Source organism: Rhincodon typus, chromosome 4, assembly GCF_021869965.1.
Source record: "Rhincodon typus isolate 14 chromosome 4, sRhiTyp1.1, whole genome shotgun sequence".
In the NCBI taxonomy this organism is placed as follows: domain Eukaryota; kingdom Metazoa; phylum Chordata; class Chondrichthyes; order Orectolobiformes; family Rhincodontidae; genus Rhincodon; species Rhincodon typus.
The window spans coordinates 73,187,813-73,202,765 of NC_063335.1; the positions used below are offsets into that span (position 1 = coordinate 73,187,813).

Genomic DNA, 14,953 nt, shown 5'->3' on the forward strand with positions numbered 1-14,953 from the left:
GTAGTTTCATCCACCCAAATCCCAGCCATTCTAAAACAGTAGTGCCAACTTTGTGCTGTATTATCTAAAGGACTCCTCAATGTGAATAATTGCTTGGTAATACAGAATTTAAACATTGTTAAAAGGAGACGCGAAGTTGAAGCTTTTCTCTCATCTTGCATTTATCAGAATTACAATACCAAGAAACGGAGTTGAATAAAGGGACACCGTTTTATACAGCATGAGAAGAGGATGCTGATTGGTTGGCCTGTCATTGGTATGGATATACAGCAAGAACAGTTAACTGTCAGTCTTAATTCTCGGACTGGGCAGGTACATTCTGATTGGTCATGGTGTTGCCGCGGGATGCAGCAGAGATTGGCTGTCTCGAAGGCCCCCTTTTATTTAAAGGTGCAATGCATGTACAAACTCCTTTTGCCTGCGTGATACAGGTTTCTGTGTCCTTTATAGCTTTAGCATGTATTAGTGTATCACACTGTGAGTCAGCTGATGACCTTAAGTTAGTTTCCTGTGTAATCTTTAGCGCAGTGTGAATTATTGAATAAATGATTTCCAATAGCAGAATCATATCTAATGGTGGATATACTTTTCTGAGGCTTGTAAGCATGTGTTGGTTGAGTATGCTGCCCACTGCGAATGGTCAACAGGACATGTTATTTGGTAAGGTCAGCCTGTCATACTTGGCGTATTGGAACTCTTTGTCACGTTATTCATCTGTGTGGCAAATAAACATCCTTTTGGCTTAACGGCAGCATCCTGTTAGTGGAGAAAACCACTCTTGCAATTATTGCATAGTAACAGTGAGAGATGGCTCGCTTTAATTGTTGTTCAGATTTTTGATTCATCTTTCCCTTCCAGCATAATCTGAGGTAGACTGGGCGTTACGCAGGGCCAAAAGTAGTGGGTGTAGGCACTTTCTTGAGTTAATGTTATATGTGAGTGATGATTTGATCAGGGTGTCAGTATTTGTGCAGGATAGTTTTGAGATGTCCTGCGGCAGTGGCGTGCAGATGGTTAGGATCTATTCATGATGTTGCCAATAATATTGACGTGATAATGCATGGAACTGTAGCAATCCCAATGTGCATGTTGGCCAGTAAATGTAGGTTTTTGGAAGGTAGTAGTTTACAACCTGTTGTGAGAAATCTCCACTGATACATTGAAAAAAGAGAACCTATTTGATTGCTCCATTTCAATGGTAAATTTGAGTGCAGAATGGATTGTCTCAAGCTGTTTTAAAAAAAAAAATTCTTTGCAGCTGTAGATTCAAATAACACAAATGTGTTATCTATACATTAGAAATAGGCAAGGGATAAGGGGTTAGCGGTCTTTCCATGGAAGATGTACTTCTCATTGTAACCAACAAAGATATTAGCAAAGGTTTGGCCTTCTGTTTGGGGATATACAGAATCATTGAAACTGAACTCAACTGCTCAAATTGCTAAGGTTGAGTTAGATAAACACAGATTCAGACACAAGTGGCATATCTAGATTGCCAAAATACAGTGACAGTCCAAATGTCAATGGCTTCTTTGAGTGCTATGTTGACAAATAAGATAGCAATATTGAAAGACCAATCAGAATATACGTGCCTGGTCTGAAAATTAAGAATAACATGTAATGCTTAAACAATCAGCACCGTCTTGTTCAAGTCTGTTTCTTACATCATTCTGATGAGTGCAAGACGAAAAAGTTCAAATACCTACCTCCTTTTAGCGATGATTACAGCCATCAATATAACTGTCAAGAGTGAATTTCCCTGGGTAACCTTCTACCAGGATCACAGATTGGTGTTGTAAAAAAAAAGAGGATCAGAGACTAAGTACATGATCGAAAGCTTGTTTGAAGAGATGGGTTTTGGAGGAATACCTCAATTGTGCTCCACTTTTGTGTCTAGGGTTAGGGAAGGAATTTCACAATAGTGCTGAGACAGCTGAAGGTTTTGTCACCAGTGGGGAGGTGAAGATAGAGCAGAATTGTGACAAAGACATTGCAAAAATAGATTGTAGATTTTGAAGTTCAGCTTAAAGAGGAATAGGATGCCAGTGGTATGTTCTGTCAGAGTAAGTAATAAGGGAATGGAGTTTCTGGCTGGAACTGGAGACATTGGGGGTTTGATGTTAGTGATAGGAAACGGGGAAATTTGTGACATTTCTGAGGGCATGCACCTCATTTCCTAGTGCAGCAGCACTTGATTGAAACAAGCAGTTTTGATACAGCTAGAGTTCCTCATTATCAATATACGTGGGAAAGCTGACCCCTGTGTATGATGACACTGAAAGGAAGTATGTATAAAATGAAGAGGTGGTGTTAAGATGGATGTGAAAGTGATTATATGCTGTAGGAGAAGAATGCCATTGCTGAAGATGTACTCGCTGTTTTCAGGTAAGAAGGAACGGCACCATGTCCTGCAAATGCATGGATCTCGCTGAGAGCATGGTGAAGCAAATGGAGGACTGAGGAGGACGGCAGCCCAAACTCTATTAAATGTGCAGAAACAAGATAATGTTTCACGATCATTGAAGATATAATTTGTAATTTTGTTTAACCCAAAACTATCATCAAGATTCAAAGACTTATGTGAGATGTGGAACACACTGGAAGGCAACAATGTGAGAACCATGGAAAGGAAGAGGCAGTCTGAGATTGTGTGGTAGTTGTGAAAAATGTTTGGATTGAGTTGGATTTTTTGGGAAGTGGAAGTAATTTGGGTTTTACAGAGGAGAGTGCCTGAGGAAATTATCTCACTGATATATGCTGACATGGGAAAGAACAAGTTTTGAGTTGATAGGGAAAAGAGGGTTAGTATGGCAGTGATAATCTTGGTGAGTACATATGACAAAGTTAGAAAGAAACTGGTTTGATGTCAAGAGCAGAGACGATAGTTCCATGCATTCTGTCCAAGATTGAGATCTGTCTTGAGATTGGAGTGTGGACAACAGTAGGAAGGCTGAAGGAGGCAACTAATCTGAGGATGCAGAATAATTGATTCTGAACTTGTTGGTGGTTTTGGCTTTGGAATTTAACACTGACAAATCCTATCTGTTGTTTAATGACTGAACTAATAATGAGTTGGATAATCATAATTTTGCACACTTCTGACTACAAAAAGGAAAACTGCATTACATCCAAGTGAGACAGGGCTAGGAAACTCATTTATTGAGGGCGTCAGTGGCAGCAAAATATAGCAATGGAAGGGAACGCAAAGGCAAGAGAACATAGTTAATATGTATTTGGCATCAGTCTTGAGTTACTGATAGCACACCCAGTTCAGGTCTTAAATATGTAATCGAAGCTGGCATTTCACTGTAGGGTTGAGGGAGTGGTCCACTGTCGGAAGTGACACTTTCTTGATGGAATCTTAAATTATGGCCCCACCTGTTCTCTCAAGTGGATGCTAAAGATCCCAAGGCACTAAACAAAATGCAGGCAAGTTTTCTTGGTGTCTTCATGAATAACTTATCCTTTAATCACCGTCACAAATATTAATCTGGTCCCTTATGTGTTTGGTGGGCCTTGTATTCAAATTGGCTGCTGTATTTCCCCATAGTGCAACAGATTACTACATTTTATTGGTTATGAAGTATTTGGGACATTCTGAAGTTACATAAGGTGCTATTTAAATGCAAGTTCACTTTTACTTTGAGTGGGAGGAGAATTTTTATCCTGACTGGATGGTGATTTTGTAGGTTGTAGGGAAGTTTTCAGGGTGTTCAAAAAGGAGGTGGTCAGTAGCCAAGATCTAGATACAGAGAGGTTATGAAAGCTGATGAGGATGTGCTGAGGACATAGTATGTCTTGCTGCTAGTTCTTGTCTTATTATCCTCCTTAGCTTGATGTTCAGACCAGCACATGGCTTTCATCATTGCCAACCTTTGTTATATCTACTGATAGAGAAAAGCCTCTTAGTCAAATTAAGAGTAATAGATTTAAGAAACATTCAACTACCAGTTGCTGAGATGCAGCGATAGATGTAATATTAGAATAATTTATAACTGTGTTAATCACTTTAGTGAATCTTTTTATTATGTTAATATGTACCACGTCAGTTATGAAATACATAAGGACAGTGGACTGACTGTCATCCTGGCTACCACCTCACTATCTGTTACTTTGCAGATGCTGGAAATCCAGTGAAAATAGAAAATGCTGGAGATACTCAGCAGTTCAGGCAGCGTTTGTACAGAGACAAATGGTTAACTTGTCAGACCACTGATCTTTCATCAGATTTTCTATTTTTATCTAAGATTCAGTGTTGTCTGATGTGCTACCATGATACGTGTCACAGCTTCATCTTGTGTTGCTAGCGAATTATAGCACATGATTTTGTATTTGAGTTTCCATTCCAGCAACACCAGCTGACAGGAAGTGTTTAACAAAAAAGGTGCCTGGGCAACTCATGATGTACATTTTAGCAATAAATTTTAAAGGAGCATTAGTGGAGACCAAGCTTGTTGCCACAAGTTCTGTCTTCCAGTTTTGATTGTGGTGTGATATTAAACTGCTATTGCCTTTATTCAAAACCATTCACTAAACAAATTCTTTCTGAAATCAAATCAAGAATTGTGGATGCTGGAAATATGAAGCAAAAGCAAAAATTGCTGGGTAAACGCAGCAGGTTTAGCATCATTTGTGGAGAGAAAGCAGAGTTAACGTTTTGGGTTCAGTGACCCTTCAGAACTATTAATAACTAGGAAAAGGTGGTATGTATGCTGAAGACAGGGGATAGGAGGGTACAGGAGTAAGCGATAGATGGAGACAGAGCCCAGTAGGAAAGAGAGAAAGCTGATAATGGGAACCATAGTGGGTGAAATGGATTGGCTGTGCACAGATTTTCTTTCTCCCTGGCTTGCCATTATCCATCCCTTTGTTTGTCTATCTATCTCTACCTCTGGGTTCTGTCTGTACTTATTGCTTCCAACCAATCCCCCAAAATCTTCAGCACAAATACCACCTTTCCCTAGTTGTCAGTTCTGACTCAAAACATTAACTCTACTTTCTATCTCCATAGAACTGTCAAACATGCTGAGTTTATCCAGCAATTTCTGGTTTTGTTTTAGAAATCCTTTCTAAGGTTGAGTATGCATTTGCACAGTGTATTGAATTTCTGATTGGTCCAAGAGGTGTTAGAATCGCCAAATTGTGATCTAAAACTAGCATCTTATAGCTGTGCTTACCTCTTCTTATTTTAGTGTGAAGCTAAAATTAACAAATAGAAGTTTTACCCTTAAAACTTGAAGCTGGACGAAATAAAGCTCAGGCATTTCATACTGAGTACATTTTAAATGTACTTCATCGATTGTAAAGGGCTTTAGAATATTAAAGGGCAAACTTCATGTAAGTCATTCCAATAAAGTGCGACCAACAAGTTCATTTTCATTCTATTGTCATGAGATGATCAGTTATTGGATTTGCATTAATTGCCAATAGCACAGAGGGTGTCTAATGTTTAGAATAAAGGCAAATTAGCAAAGGAAAATAGACTAACAAAAAAAATCAGAGTAACCATTCTCCCACAGTGGCAAAATTTCTATAAGTGTGTCCAGATAATTTTTTCGCACAGAAGTATGAAAAGTAATTCTAGTTGTAGAACATTACCAGAAACAAAAACAGAAATTGCTGGGAAAACTCAGCAGTTCTGGCAGCATCTGTGGAGAGAAAGCAGAGTGAATGTTTCTGGTTTAGTGAGTCTTCAGAATTGATAGTAGCTAGGAAAAGGTTATTGTATATACCAAAGATGGGTTGGGGGAATGTGCGGAGGAGTAAACAATAGGTGGAGAGGGAGCCGAGAGAGAGAGAGAAAAATGGTTTGTTGAACAAAGGGATAGGTAAAGGTAACAACAAAGACTTTATTTTAATGTAGTTTTCTTTTGAAGTCTACATTTATCCAGAACTAACCAGTAGATGTTTTTTAGTTTTTGTGCATAAACAATGTTCAATATTTGATAAATGCTTTGCTTGTTGATGTGAATTATTAAACTTACATTTAATAACTTTTCTTATTGTTTTAGGCCCTGATATGCAGACTAAGCTTGTAACAGGTGAACAGATAGACATACTCGCTAACAAGCTTGGAGAACAGTGGAAAGTATTGGCACCACACTTTGAAATGAAGGAGTCTGACATCCGTGGGATTGAATCTGATAGTGAGGATGTGAAGATGCGTGCTAAACTGCTGTTGGTTGCATGGCATGATCGGGAGGGACTGCAAGCTACAGTGGAGAATTTTTTGTCTGCACTGATTGATGCTGGTTTAACTGAACTTGCAGAAATCCTGACAAATGAGGCTGATAGTCTAAGCTAATCAATTATTTGGGACAAAAAAAGTGTACAAATTGACCAAGTTATTTTTATTTACTGCCCTATTTTAAAAGAAGGTGGTTAATTTTACAATAACTCTTTTATGAATCCATTTCTTTGATATTGGGATATATTAGTTTACTGTCCTTCCACCAGCAGTTGCTAGCCATTTATTTTACTAAGAGGTTTAAGTTGATGAGAAAAACTTGGCATGGTGTTTATGCTTACAATTGTAGGTCATTTTGATAATGGGATTGCTTTATTAAAGTTCAGAGTGGTTCACTGCCATGTTTTAGTGTAACCTCAATAATTAAATTTGCCAGACATTTGTATTCAGTTTGATTAGTGGGCAGATGTCAATATCAGTGGTTAATACCCTCTAATGTTGAAATGACAGCATGTAAATATGACAGTCATTCAATATTCTTGACTATGCATAAATAGGCCAAACAAACTTTGTCAATTTGTGAACTAAAGTTACTTTGAGCCAAACTGCTCCAGTTTAGAAATTTGATTATAAAAGCTATAATTTTTGAATCAATTCAACTTTTAATCTTTACTGTTGAATTTTGCCCTTCCTTCTCCTGTCCCAGTTTTCCTTGGGTTTCTATTTACTATTATGAAATACCATCTTATTTTTCTCACATTGGCGCCAACTGGTTTGAATTTTTGTATGCCATACATCATTCCCAACTAAAACAGATAATGACCTGATTCTGTTCCATTCAAAAAACAATTTACCAAAAAGACCACAAAAGTCGACAGATTATTTTTGTTATCTTACAGTTCCATTGTGACATAGAGACATGTATTTTAGTGCATGGCACCACAACTAAGATAGAGAATTTCAGTGTCTGAGGATTGCAAGCGTGTTGGGTCAGCACACTGACAAACAACTTCTATTCATTTTTGGATTGCATGTGACTGTTTAATAAATGATTCCAATCAAATCTATGTTTTGTGTAAAAAGTATTTTATCTGGTTCTGGAAGCATAAATAACACAGCATGTGGAGTTTGCTCAGAAATGTTATTTTGCCTTTTATTTATTCTAAGCTCCAGATTCAATTACTTCCTTTGTGGAAAGTTCTTTCTCTCTATAGCTGACCTGTGTCTTGATTTATTTTCTCTACACTGCTTCATTTCCAGGTTTTACCCAATGATTTATTATTTTGGAAGCCATTGTATACATATTGAAATCATACGCTGGTAAAATGTTTAGCAGTGCAGTGATACATCTCGTATTTGACTGAATTGTAAGCAAAAATCTTCTTTTAACCCAAAGTTTAATGTCCAAATATACATATTATTCCAGGAAGCAGGAGACTAATTCTTATTCTTATTGCTTTTTAAAGAAAGCATGTCACAGCTTTAATTGTCTCTGTTCTGTTCTACACCAGAAACAGAAACGAGCAGGCAAGACTACTGCTCCACATTCAATCAAATCATTGTTAATCCAATGCGGACCCATATCTTCTGATTCTTGTCCAAAAATCTCATGGTCTTGGTCTTGAATATGTCATCAATTTTACTGCCATAGTTGTCAATGAACTATTCCTAACGAATAGCAGACAGGTTAGTTTTATCATTTGGTTTTGTTTTGGGAAATTAATGGCATTAACGAGCATGGTTGTTCACTGTTAGGCTGACAGTGTTTCACCTAGGCAGTGACCACAAAACAAAATTGGTTAGTGGACTAAAGTTTTGGAATATATTTATTATTTTCAGCATACTTTAGAAATATTACTATTTGTTTATATTTTCTGATCCATTCTGTCCTTGTGTAAATTTCATTTTATTCTCCTATCCTCAGTGTAAGTTTTCTTGCTGAGATCACAGTCATGCTTATGTAATTATCTATATCTGTATGAATGCTTCAGCTGTTACATCAAGTAGAAGACCATGACACTCGTCATCTATTACAGCCCCTAAACAGCTCCTGTCATCTTGTGTTTATCCCAGGCATGCCACCTTTCAACTCCCTTTCTCCACTTATCATACTTGGCATTTCAACTAGAAGCCAATGCTCTCTAAATACTGCTGAAAAGTTATACATGTTGCTGAAGTTTTCTAGTAAGACAAATGCCAGAATCGTGAGCTTCAAATGATCATGACAATTTGTACTGTAAGAGAAAAATTGCTGATTCTTTAGCAAATTGACTTAGCTCAGGCATTGTCATGAAGAAAGCAACAAGGAACTGGAGGCTCCCCAAGCTCCCTGATAATTCCAAATTGAGGTTAGGCCTGAATAATTTTATGGGTATCTCTGGTTAGGCCAGCATTTACTGCCCATCCCTAATTTCCCAGAGGTGGATCTGGAGTCATATGTAAGCATGATAGTTTCTTACCCTAGAAGACATTAGTGAACCAGATGGGTTTTTTCCTGATAAAAGTCTAATATCATAAAATTATTTTTATTGCCTTAATAGAGGAGGGCACAAAATGTTCCAAAAATTTTGGGCAGCACAAGGTCTAGTGAGTAGGAGGAACTGAAGGCAAACAGCATTAGTAGGGCAATGTTTTTGGAAATTGATGGGAATGAAAGCTGACAAATCTGCAGAATGTCCAGCAATCTACATCCCAGAATACTTAAAGTAGTAGCCTAGAAATAGTGGATGCAGTGGTGGTCATCTTTCAAGATTCTATAGACTCTGGAACGGTTCCTAATGGATTTGAGAATAAGCCCACTCTTGAAAAAGTGGAGACAAATGTAATGACAGACCTGTTAACCTGGCATCAGTAGTATGGAAAATGCTTGAGTCCATTATCAGAGAAACCCTACAGGGCAGAAACAGGCCCTGTAGTTTGCCTTTATAAAGCATCCACCCAGTCCCAGGTCCCAGCACCTCTCTCTTCCCCACCCCCATTCACCTAACCTGCATGAAGATTTCTTTTCCACACTCTGTGGAAGGATATTCTGGCTATGAAGGGAGTGCGGTGACTGTTTACCACACTGATTCCTGGGATGGCAGGAGTGCCATGTGAAAAAAAACAGTAGTTTGGTTAGGACTATATTCACTGGAGATTTAGAAGAATGAGGGAGGATCTCAAAGACTGAAATTCTAACAGGATTAGACAGGGTAAAGGCAGGAACATGGTTTTCAAAGAGCAGGCAGTCCAAGACCAGAGGTCATTGTCTAGGGAAATGGGGTAAGCTATTTAGGACCGAAATTAAGAAACTTTCTTCACCATGACAGTGGTAAGTCTGTGGAATTGTCTGCCACAAAGTGGTTGAGACCAAAACATTTAAAAAAGTCAAGGAAGACAGACATATTAAGTCTTGGGGTTAAAGGGATCAAAGTGTATGGGGAGAAAGCAGGAACAGGAATTGATCAGCCATTGAATGAGAGAGCAGATTCGAAGGGCTGAAGAGCTTATTCCTGCTTTTAATTTCTTAGTTTCTATGTAGTTTGTAAGCAAGCTGACCCAGCTCATTGTCTACACTGGGAAGTAGTAAACTGCATGTAAATGTATAAAAGGTAGATGCCAACTGATTCTCCCTTCCTAAAAAAAAGTAAAGTTAATTAGCCATTTAATAAATGTCACGAACTCAGCATTTTGGTAAAAGTCCATTTCAAGTTGTCAGTTATCAAAAATCCTACACTTGGGTTTGGAGTTTCAAATTTGATTTACTTTCAATAATTTGTGTTCATAAAGTTATCACACACAGCATGAAGATAAATCCCAAAGAAACTGGTATCTTCTTCCATTATATTTATAGTATGACTACCTAAAATATAGAACAAGGCTCTTCTGCCTATCACATCCAAGCTAGTCAAAGACAATCACCTAACTATTCAAACCACATTTTCCAGCATTGTATGTCTTGGTACCGCAACTACGCATCTAAATACTTCTTAAATGTTGTGAAAGTCTCATGTTTAAATTTGACTTAGAAACAGACCATCTTGCTGGATAAAAACAGCTAAGCCTGATTTCAATCACATTCCAGCTAAAGTTAACTAAAACTTCAGAGAAAAGTCATCTGCTTCAAGATAACTGTGGAAATCATAGTCAAGCTCCGATATGCTAAAATTACGAAGAGTACTTGAAAGAAAAGATTTACAAGGATGTTGCCAAGGTTGGACGGTTTGAGCTAATCGGCTGGAGCAATTTTTCATGGAGCATTAGAGGCCGAAGGATGACCTTATAGAGGTTTATAAAATCATGAGGGGTATGGATAGGATAAATGGCCAAGGTCTTTTCCCCAGAGAAGGTAAGTCCAAAACTAGAGGGCATAGGTGCAAGGTGAGAGGGGAAAAGATTTAAAAGGGACCTAAGGGGCAATTTTTTCACTTTCAGAGGGTGCTGCATTTATGAAATGAGCTGCCAGAGGAAATGGTGGAAGCTGGTATAATTAAAATATTTAAAAGGGATCTGGATGGCGAGATGAATAGGAAGGATTTAGAGGGATATGGGCCAAATGCTGGCAAATAGGGCTACATTAGTTTAGAATATCTGGTCTGCATGGACAAGTCAGACCAAAGGGTCTGTTTCCATGCTGTACAGCTCTATAAGAAAAAGGAGTAAAAAGAAGGAAATGAGTAAATCAAACAGGATCATGCTGTTTCAGTCTTAAGGCGGGAAAAACAATTAATTTAAATTCAACCCATTCCCCCAACATCAGTGTCATTAAACCACTATGTTGTAGTGCTAATTTTCACAAATTATGTTATGTAGCACAATATGGTTTTAAGCAAAATGGTTTTGTGAGGCAGCAATATCAAAACTTTGCACATAGTTACAACATGAACTTTGTGAAAGGAAGGTTTACTCTAATTATCATAATGTTTTAAAGGAAACCATTTAAGTGTTAACTGTGGTCGTGATGCTGTACAAAAGAGAAGCAGTCGTGATTGAAACAACATTTAACATAAGAAGGAACAGCACAAAAGAATTATGGATCATTTTTTTTATTATTATTCCACATCGAGAAATGTCAGAATTAAGACTAGATCAAATCCACAGGCCTTCCTCAACTAACACCCAGTTTGTAAAAGGTGTGGTAGATGACGTGAAGCAGTATCAGAAACACAGCTGAGGCAACACCTTCCTTTTTCAGTTTTACTTAAGGTCAGCTACAAAAAGGGAAGGCATCATAAAACATTAATAGCCATGCAGGATAATGAAAATTAAGCTAGTTGTGCTCAATCATGACATCACTGTGGAGTGTCATCTTCAATTATTTCTAGTCTACGAGGGCCATATAGTAGAACATAGGCTATGTGCCAGTCACCTCCACCAGACAACTTCAGAATATCTTCAGGTGCCACAACACTGACTTTATCGTCATCAAATTTGATCCACTCATCTAAAAAATGAATTCAATAAAAAAATGTAATCTTCACATTCAAGTATATATAACATATAATCTCTTATTGTGATTTACAACAGGACAATGCATGAAAACTTGTGGCAGTTCTACTGCACATCTACTCAAATGGACTAAGTACAGAGATACACAGACAAAGACATAAAAATAGGCCTGCCAGAGATCACATGTAGTGTGGAAATATTATGTTGAATCTTTCTATTGGTACTGGACACAAACAAAAACAGTTATCTGTTTAAATAAGCACAAATTTCTCAAGTTACTTAAACTATTTCAGGACTCTTTAAGAAAAGAGTAGGAAAGTAATGGCATTATGCTCCACCTTGAGCTGTTGTTATGGGGGATATGATACCACCTTGCAAGGGAAGATAAACAAGTGGAAATGCTGTGCCAGGAGGACATTACTGTCCAGCAGCTAACCAAAGCAGGTCCTGAATAAGATCTGGAAGTAAGTTGCATGATTTCAGAAAACATGTTCAGTAAAAAGGTACAAGAATAAATTGTCGAGTTAATTTTTTTATTGCATACCATTTTGTGGCAGACTGATTCTTTTATACTGAATGCTCATTTTCTAATTTAGAGGCAAATTGATTCTTCCGAAGTAAACTCGTTCACTGTCATGTCGAAGGAGTATTTCATGGATTAGTTATAACATTCCACAAATATTAAATGATTCAAACAATATAAAGAATGCATATTTAAGTCCCAATGGCACAAATGATTGGTGGTATATAGAAAGGAATGTAGATGAGAATCCAAAAATTACTGGGAGCTACTGACTGATTTCAACACCAACTAGTTGACAGCTCACCCATTTGGATCCAAAAATGATAGATTATCAGCATCTGAATTAGGAGCAGGAATAGGCCATTTGGCTCAAGTCTGCACTGCGATTTGTTAAGATCATGGTGATGTCATTGTGCTCTCAATTTAGACTTCCTGTCATCCCCTGTGAGTCATTGATTATTTTTAAGGCTGTTAGATGAATGTCCCTATCCGAATTGCTCTGTAAGGAACAGAATTCCAAAGACTGATGTCCCTGAGAAAAAGTATTCTCCTTGGCACTGACTTAAATAGAAGACCCCTTGCTTTCCCATAAAGAAAGCATTCTTTCAACACCAACCGTGCCAATTCCCCTCAGGATCCTGTGCATTTCAATAAGATTACTACTGGGTCTTCTAAGCATCGATGCATACAGGACAATCCATCCAACCTTTCCTCACAAGATAACCCCTTCATCCCAGGAATCAGTCACGTGAACTTTCTGTGAATTAATTTAAATTCTATTACTTCATTTCTTAAGTAACAAAATCAGAACTGTACACACTACACCAGATGCAGTGTGTCCTGAGCCCCATATATTTTTATACAATTGTATCTACTATTTTATTCCAAGTAGTAGAGACCTAAGAAGATTTAGTGGTCTAGGCACATGGATCATTAAATATAATAACCGTGCATAAAAATAATCAAAGCAACTAAAGGACTGTTCATCTTTATAGAGGGCTAGATTTTAAAAAGGAGAGGGAGCTCTGCTTCAGCCGCATAAAGCGGTGGTTATACTAAGTCAGGAGCACTGTTTACAGTTCAGAGCACCATATTCTGGCCGTGCATTGATTCAGTGGAATGCTACTATTGTTTCAAGGGTAAAATCACATAATATAGACTTCTTTTCTCTGTAGCAATTTGATATGATTATGGCAATTAGGATTGTAATGAATTGACAGGGTAAAGACAGCAAAATATTTTCTATTGATGGGGAAATCTAGGAGCAAAGGACATGACTTTAAAAGCAGAAACAGCCACAGAGGAGAGACATTATGATATACTCCCTAATGCAAAAGTTGGTAGAGAAGTGGGGTACTCTCTTTATTGAAACATATAAGATTCTTAGTGGATTTGATAGGTAGATGTGGAAAGGTTGCTTGCCCTCGAGTGTGTCTCAGGCCAGAGGACAATCTCAGAGTAAGGGTTCATGTTTCAGACAGAGATAAAGAGAAACAGCTTCTCTCTAAGGGTAGCATATATGTGGAATTCTTTACAGCAGAGGGCTGTTGAGGTTGGATCATTAAGTACATTCAAGGCAGGGATAGACATATTTTTCATCATTAAGGGAATCAAGAATTATGGGGAAAAGGCAGGAAACTGGAATTGAGGATTATCAGATTAGTCATACCTTGTTCAATGATGGAACAAACTCCACGGGCTGAAAAGCCCACTTCTGCTTCTATGTCTTATGGTCAAAAAGTTGCTAATGCTAGATCAATTCAGATTTAAATTTTAAATCTGTACACGTTTGCTGTCAAAGTAACTCTGAAAGAAGCATATTTTGGCTTATCAAGAGTATTAAGAAATCTGGAACTAAGCAAGGATTAAGATACAGATTGGTCACGACTTCAGTGCAGTGTTGTTTGACTAAGGAATTTGTTTAAGCACTTTCTTTTCGGGCCAGGGGAGAAGCAGGAAGATGGGGATGACAGAAGAAATGCAGCATGTGCTTTTTTTTTTTAAAGAAAGAGTTATGGAATGTGAAAACTGCCCTTTAATGATCAGTTTTCTCCTTCCTGAAGATGCCAAATTGCAATCAATCACTTTTGGCTCCGTGAGCAGGGCAGCCATCTAGCACTTGGGTCGTTACTTATTGAACAAACGTGGACAATGAACAACTGAGGGCTGTTCAGCAATACACCATAGAGACATATATGGGTAGCCTGAACTCTACTCCCCATCCCCAAAAGTTTTCAGGATTAAATGCTGATGTTTTCAATGTTACATTTCTGTATTAGAAAAACATTTCAGAACAATGTATAGCTTTTAGATTTAAAAGTTTTTTTTAAAAGAAACAAAGCACTTAACACCAATTCATTTGAAGCAGGTTTCATCTCTTGACTGAGTATGTAATGAAACCTGTAAATTACAGACACTGAGAAATTTGAGAATGTCATTTCAAATTTTTTTTTAATCATCTGACATTATGATCAACACAAAATCATTTGGAACTGTGCTAAAAATCTCCCTCCCATACACGGCTCTTTCCAATTAATTGTTTTGCAATCTAAATTTCTATTTCACTGGAGTAGAGTATAAGTTAAAGTTTTCGTTGTTACTGTTTTAATATTGCTAAGTGGAAAACAAAGGTGAAAATATGATGACAAGTTGATCTGGTATAGTGAAGGTATCAAAAGCAAGCCTTGGAATAGATTTAGAACATCCAAGGGAAAAAGGCAAGAGGTCACATTTTGTAGGAATGAAACTTTAGTTTACTGGTTCAGCAGCAGACTTGCAGAAAGGCTTGTGATAAAACAAGCCTATTTAACACCCTA

At 37.6% G+C, this 14,953-nt stretch overlaps 2 protein-coding genes across 3 annotated transcripts in view; one reads left to right on the top strand and one right to left on the bottom strand.

Annotated features, from left to right (window-relative positions):
* The window catches only part of thoc1 (THO complex 1), a 44,461-nt gene extending 37,207 nt beyond the window's left edge, over positions 1–7,254 (top strand). The window contains exon 18 of the mRNA XM_048596132.1: positions 6,012–7,254. Within this exon, the coding sequence (XP_048452089.1) occupies positions 6,012–6,304 (293 nt within the window). The 3' untranslated portion in view covers positions 6,305–7,254. The remainder of the gene's footprint in view (positions 1–6,011) is intronic.
* Positions 7,255–11,195: 3,941 nt separating this feature from the next.
* usp14 (ubiquitin specific peptidase 14 (tRNA-guanine transglycosylase)) overlaps positions 11,196–14,953 on the bottom strand; it is a 63,144-nt gene continuing 59,386 nt past the window's right edge. For both annotated transcript variants that reach the window (XM_048596389.1, XM_048596391.1), the window contains one exon: positions 11,196–11,609. In XM_048596389.1, coding sequence (XP_048452346.1) covers positions 11,458–11,609 — 152 coding nt within the window. In that variant the 3' untranslated portion in view covers positions 11,196–11,457. The remainder of the gene's footprint in view (positions 11,610–14,953) is intronic.